The sequence below is a fragment of the Etheostoma spectabile genome, chromosome 3 (assembly GCF_008692095.1).
Source record: "Etheostoma spectabile isolate EspeVRDwgs_2016 chromosome 3, UIUC_Espe_1.0, whole genome shotgun sequence".
NCBI classification, from domain to species: domain Eukaryota; kingdom Metazoa; phylum Chordata; class Actinopteri; order Perciformes; family Percidae; genus Etheostoma; species Etheostoma spectabile.
In genome coordinates, this window is record NC_045735.1 from 28,251,196 (window position 1) to 28,257,290 (window position 6,095).

The following is a 6,095-nucleotide window of genomic DNA, read 5'->3' on the forward strand; positions in this document are numbered from 1 at the left end:
TGCAGACTCAGGGTGCATCAGTGTCAGCTCGAACCATACGTCGTCATCTGAATGAGAAGAAGCGCTATGGCAGATCCTTCTGGGAGAACGGTTTGTGGACAGATGAGACTAAGGTAGAGCTTTTTGGCAAAGCACGTCATTCTACTGTTTACAGAAAACGGAAAGAGGCCTACAAAGAAAAGAACAGTATCTACAGTCAAACATGGTGGAGGTTCAAGGATGTTTTGTGGTTGTTTTGCGGCCTCTGGCACCGGGTGCATTGTCTGTGTGCAGGGTATCATGAAATCTGGAGACTATCAAAATATTTTGGCCCATAATGTAGGGCCTAGTGTCTGAAAGCTGGGTCTGCGTCAGAGGTCATGGGTGTTTCAGCAGGACAATGACACGAAACATACCTCCAAAAAGCACCCAGACATGGCTGGAGACAAAGCGCCGGAGAATTCTGAAGTAGCCATCAACGAGTCTGGATCTAAATCCCACAGAACACCTATGGAGAGATCTCAGAATTGCTGTTGCGAGAAGGCACCCTTCAAATCTGAGAGACCTGGAGTGGTTTTCAGAAGAAGAGTGGTCCAAAATTCCAGTTGAGAGGTGTAGGAAGCTTGTTGATGGTTATAGGAAAAAATTGGTTTCAGTTATTTTCTCTGAAGGGTGTGCAACCAAATATTAAGTTGAGGGTGCCAACAATTTTGTCCGACCTAATTTTTGAGTTTTGTGTAAAATTATGTCAGATTAGCCGTTTTTATTCTTTTTTTGTGCTGTTCCAATGCACTTAAAGTTAAGAAACATGTTTATACCAAAACATTTGTCATTGCAATACTTGAGAAATGGTGCATTTTCTGGAAAAGTTCCAGGGGTGCCAATACTTTTGTCCAGGACTGCAATTGTTTGTGGTTGTAGTGCCTACTATGATTAACATTTCAAATTCATTACTATACCAATGTTTAAAATTGTGCTTTAGGTTGGATTTTCCCTTTTTAGATTCAAATAAATAAATAAATCCTCTCTGATAGTTGTTTCAGTTATATTATTAGGCACTCTACTAAATCCAACATCAAATCAGTGGCCCTTTGCCACATTTAAAGGTTGAATTTGTTTCTTTCAACATGTATTTCCATTGCCAGAAGTCACATATAACGTTGAAACTTATAACCGTGTATGTGTTTTGTTGCTTCACAGCTCCCGAATGATTGAGATCCAGACCCAGATGTCAGAGAGAGCAGTAGAGCTTTTAAACCTCCCAGAGGGACAGCCATGCTTCCTGCTAGATGTGGGGTGAGGGAGTGACACTGGCTTGTCTTTGCATGCAGTAATACACCAGTAACTTCATAAAACCTCATTTTTGAGCAAGAAATAAGACACTTTTTTCTGTTGAAATTTAAATGAATAAGGTCACAGTTAGACTAGTCATTGTCTAAATATGATATGCATTGTGTATTGTTACATCACTGAAGACATCAGATATACTGCACATCAATCAAACTTTGACTTCTGCTGCACTTTGCTTCATTAGTAATCTCTCTTCATTGTGATGATATGTTCTTTAACATTCTTAATATACTCTAGTTTTTAGATTAAAAAAAACCCACTAGTAAATGTCCTTTTCTGTAGATATGGTTTTATTCGCTTTGGTGTGTGTCTCGAATTGTTTTTTTTTTAATTTTATTTTTGTTTGAAATAAAAATGAATAAAGAAATCACAAATAGAAATTCTTTAAAGTACAGTGGTTTGGACATATTGGTGAAGTACTGCAGCAACATTACAGACACATGGAGTTTTTGATGGTGTGTTAATGAAAGAGTTGTATTGGATGTGTTGGAAGTACTGTAATGTAGTGTTTGAGTTTCACCTCATCTGACTGTCACCAGTGTGGCACATAAGAACTTTTGTGTACCCAGTAGTCTTGTGTTTTTGTGATGTGGAAGACTCGGGTGACTGTCTGTCCTCTGTCTCTCAGGTGCGGCTCTGGTCTCAGTGGAGACTTCCTGTCCGAGGAGGGACACTACTGGGTTGGAGTTGACATCAGCACCGCAATGCTGGGTTAGTTTGTCACTGCTCCATTTAGACAAGAAGCAAGAGGGGAATGATAATGTTATGATATTATACGTTTGAATCAGGCACATTTTTAATTTATTAAAAGAATAAAGTTCCAGGCACTTGTTTGGCTTTTATTACCTTAACTAACTTCAAGAACCCAGTGAGATGGAGACCAGTGTCAAGTCCACTAAACTTTAAAGACGTTGCCTAACTTTCCTGCCTTAATCCGGGCTATATTTGTTTTTTTGTTTATATTTCTATGCAATCTTATAAGTCAAGTATCAAAGGTCTCTGTCTAATCCCTCTGGATGACATTTTAACTTTTGCACAAAATAATTTTATGATTATTTTTTTTTTAGCTTTGTTTCGTTTATTTATGCATTTACTGTAAAAGGAGGCTGTGGATACATTTCTCAAACATTGATCAAATCCCCTCTTGCCTGTGACAGATGTCGCACTGGACAGGGAAGTAGAGGGAGACCTTCTAGTGGGGGACATGGGCCAGGGGATGCCTTTCCGACCCGGCACCTTCGATGGCTGCATCAGGTGAAGAACAAAGCTTGCTTAGGTGACAAAAGATCAAGGTTGCTGAATTTAATTTTCATTAATTTCTAACCTTTTGCGTGATCCCGTGTCAGTATTTCTGCTCTGCAGTGGCTCTGTAATGCCGACAAGAGGACACACAGTCCTCCTAAGAGACTCTACACCTTCTTTAGTACTCTCTACTCTTCTCTGGTAAGGTTTTATCACTCCAGTTTGTCTTTCCAAACATCCAGATACCATTTATACGATGAGAACCTTTGCTAGCATCTCCTTGCTCTTTGTCTTTCAGTCAAGAGGTGCACGTGCAGTTTTCCAGCTTTATCCAGAGAACTCAGAACAGGTGAAATAACGCTGTGCACGGTGGATGAAAAATCTGATGTTTTCTGCCGATTCCTTTACTTACTTTCAGTCTTCTTCTTCCCCCTCTATAGCTTGAGCTGATTACGACGCAGGCCATGAGGGCAGGCTTCGGTGGAGGCATGGTGGTGGATTACCCCAACAGCAGCAAGGCTAAAAAGTCAGTACCGATCAGAAGCTGGGCTTTTATTTTGCTACAGTGGGTACGGAAAGTATTCAGACCCCTTTAAATTTTTCACTCTGTTTCATTGCAGCCTTTTTCCAAAAATCAAAAAAGTTCATTTTATTTCTCAGTAATGTACACTCAGCAACCCATCTTGACAGAAAAAAACAGAAATTTAGAAATTTTTGCATATTATTAAAAACAAAAACTGAAATATCACATGGTCATAAGTATTCAGACCCTTGTTCAGTATTTAGTAGAAGCACCCTTTTGATCTAATACACCATGAGTCGTTTTGGGAAAGATGCAACAAGTTTTTCCACATCTGGATTTGGGTATCTCTGCCATTCCTCCTTGCAGATCCTCTCCTTCTGTCAGGTTGGATGGTAAACGTTGGTGGACAGTCATTTTCATTCTCTCCAGAGATGCTCATTGGGTTTAAGTCAGGGCTCTGGCTGGGCCATTCAGAACAGCCACGGAGTTGTTGTGAAGCCACTCCTTCGTATTTTAGCGGTTGCTTGGGTCATTGTCTTGTTGGAAGGTAAACCTTCGGCCCAGTCTGAGGTCCAGAGCACCTCTGGAAAAGGTTTTCGTCCAGGATATCCCGTACTTGGCCGCATTCATCTCCTCGATTGCAACCAGTCGTCTGTCCCTGCAGCTGAAAAAACACCCCACAGCATGATGCTGCCACCACCATGCTTCACGGTAGACTGTATTGGACAGGTGATGAGCATGCCTGGTTTTCTCCCACACATACCGCTTAGAATTAAGGCCAAAAAGTTCTATCTTGTCTCATCAGCAGAGGATTTTATTTATCACCATCTTGGATCCTTCAGGTGTTTTTTAGCAAACTCCATGCGGGCTTTCATGTGTCTTGCACTGAGGAGAGGCCTCCGGGGCCACTCTGCCATAAGCCCCGACTGGTGGATTGCTGCAGTGATGGTTGACTTACTACAACTTTCTCCCATCTCCCGACTGCATCTCTGGAGCTCAGCCACAGTGACCATTGGGTTCTTCTTTGCCTCTCTCACCAAGGCTCTTCCCCCGATAGCTCAGTTTGCCGGACGGCCACTCTAGGAAGGTTCTGGTCGTCCCAACGTCTTCCATTGAGGATTATGGAGGCCCTGTGCTCTTAGGAACCTTAAGTGCAGCAGAAATTTTTTTTGAACCTTGACCAGATCTGTGCCTTGCCACAATTCTGTCTCTGAGCTCTTCAGGCAGTTCCTTTGACCTCATGATGTCATTTGCTCTGACATGCACTGTGAGCTGTAAGGTCTATATAGACAGGTTGTGGCTTTCCTAACAAGTCCAATCAGTATAATCAAACACAGCTGGACTCCAATGAAGGTGTAGAACCACTCAAGGATATCAGAAGAAATAGACAGCACCTGAGTTACATATGAGGGTCACGGCAAAGTTCTGAATACTTATGCCATGTGATATTTCAGTTTTTCTTTTTTATAAATTTGCAAAAATTTCTACATTTCTGTTTTTTTCTGTCCAAGATGGGTGCTGAGTGTACATTACTGAGAAATAAAATGAACTTTTTTGATTTTTGGAAAATGGCTGCAATGAAACAAAGAGTGAAAAATTTAAAGGGGTCTGAATACTTTCCGTACCCACTGTATGGTCAGCTGCAGCCTTCTGCAACTGATTCCTTCTTAATGGCCTGTGAAATAAGCAACAGTGTACTTGCAACACAAGGCTAATTGGAACATGATGACCTTTATATTGACCCGACTGTTTTGTCACATTAGCCTCGCGATGAATTATAACACGGCTGGCCTGATTTACTCTTTTCACTCCCACGCTTCGTGTTTGTTTCCAGGTTCTTCCTGTGTCTGTTTGCTGGTGTAACAGGAGTCCTTCCCAAGGTAAGACACAAAGGAGTTAGTGGATATTGGGCAAGTTTGTGTTTCAGTTTTGCTACTATATTGATCTCTCTCTCTTCTTCTCAGGGATTGGGATCAGAAACGTCTGACAGAGCGGTTTCAAACCAGGTCCAGTATTCAGGACAGAGGTAAAGATATTCCCAGCAGGCAGACACTGAAATGGTGGTAGTTTGATAAAATTGTCTACATTGTCGAGAGTAGCAGCGTTTGTTTCAGTCACCAGAGTTTATCTGGACTTATTTGTTTTGTGTGTTTTATTCAGAAAGATGCAGTGTGATGGGATGCTGCCTGAGGCCATCTGAGTGCCAGTTGTTAAAATATTTAGTTGTTCCTAATGTGCCTTCTGCTGACAATTTGCATGTGGCATTTTGTAGATACCTCAAAAGTAAAGGATTTTAACACACATACATTTTAATTAATTGTTCGAAAATAGTTTTTTTTGGAGCGTTGTTTGAGTCTTGCTTTTGTAATACCTAACATTTGCTGGTCTCAGCTTGGCTGCTTTTCTTTATCTTCTATAATAGTATGCTGAATATTATTTGGGTTTTGGACCGTTAGCTGGACAACACAAGTCGTTTAAATATTTGCTTCCTTTTTTCATTTTATGGTCCGAACGAGTAATCAACGAAATTGGTAGTTGCAGCCCTACTTCACTCTGACTCGGACAATCCCTAGTTTCTTTGTTGATTTGTATTAAAACAGCCATTTACAAACAGGTCTTGGCCTTGATAAGTGCAGGTTCAGTCGTACTTGCTTTGATGAAGCCAGAAGACCGAGAGGAATCTCCAAAGGGCTGTTGTTCTGCCTGACTAAAAACCCTGTCAGGCGGCTTTTCCTCCCTTATACACAAAGATGTTCGAGTTACACAAAGAGACTGCATGTGTGAAATATTTAGCATCAGAGGCGAGGAGGTTTTGGATGGTTTGTCACAAAGAACAAGGTGCATGGTAAATAAGCTTATCAGCCAAACTATGTCTTTGTGAAGATGCCGGTTCAAAAACATGAAGGGGAAATCGGCGAAGAAGGGACGAGATTGGATCTTTGAGAAGAAGGAGAGGAGGAGAAGGCAGGGACGGTATGTACAGGACAGTGTTTTAAGCTCT

General features: G+C 41.3%; 1 protein-coding gene across 1 annotated transcript in view; it reads left to right on the forward strand.

Moving 5' to 3' along the window:
- Positions 1–6,095, forward strand: part of bud23 (BUD23 rRNA methyltransferase and ribosome maturation factor) — an 8,068-nt gene that overhangs the window by 1,465 nt on the left and 508 nt on the right. The window contains exons 3-11 of the mRNA XM_032508085.1: positions 1,180–1,275; positions 1,958–2,040; positions 2,487–2,583; positions 2,676–2,772; positions 2,870–2,920; positions 3,012–3,097; positions 4,929–4,974; positions 5,059–5,120; positions 5,978–6,067. Coding sequence (XP_032363976.1) covers positions 1,180–1,275; positions 1,958–2,040; positions 2,487–2,583; positions 2,676–2,772; positions 2,870–2,920; positions 3,012–3,097; positions 4,929–4,974; positions 5,059–5,120; positions 5,978–6,067 — 708 coding nt within the window. The remainder of the gene's footprint in view (positions 1–1,179; positions 1,276–1,957; positions 2,041–2,486; positions 2,584–2,675; positions 2,773–2,869; positions 2,921–3,011; positions 3,098–4,928; positions 4,975–5,058; positions 5,121–5,977; positions 6,068–6,095) is intronic.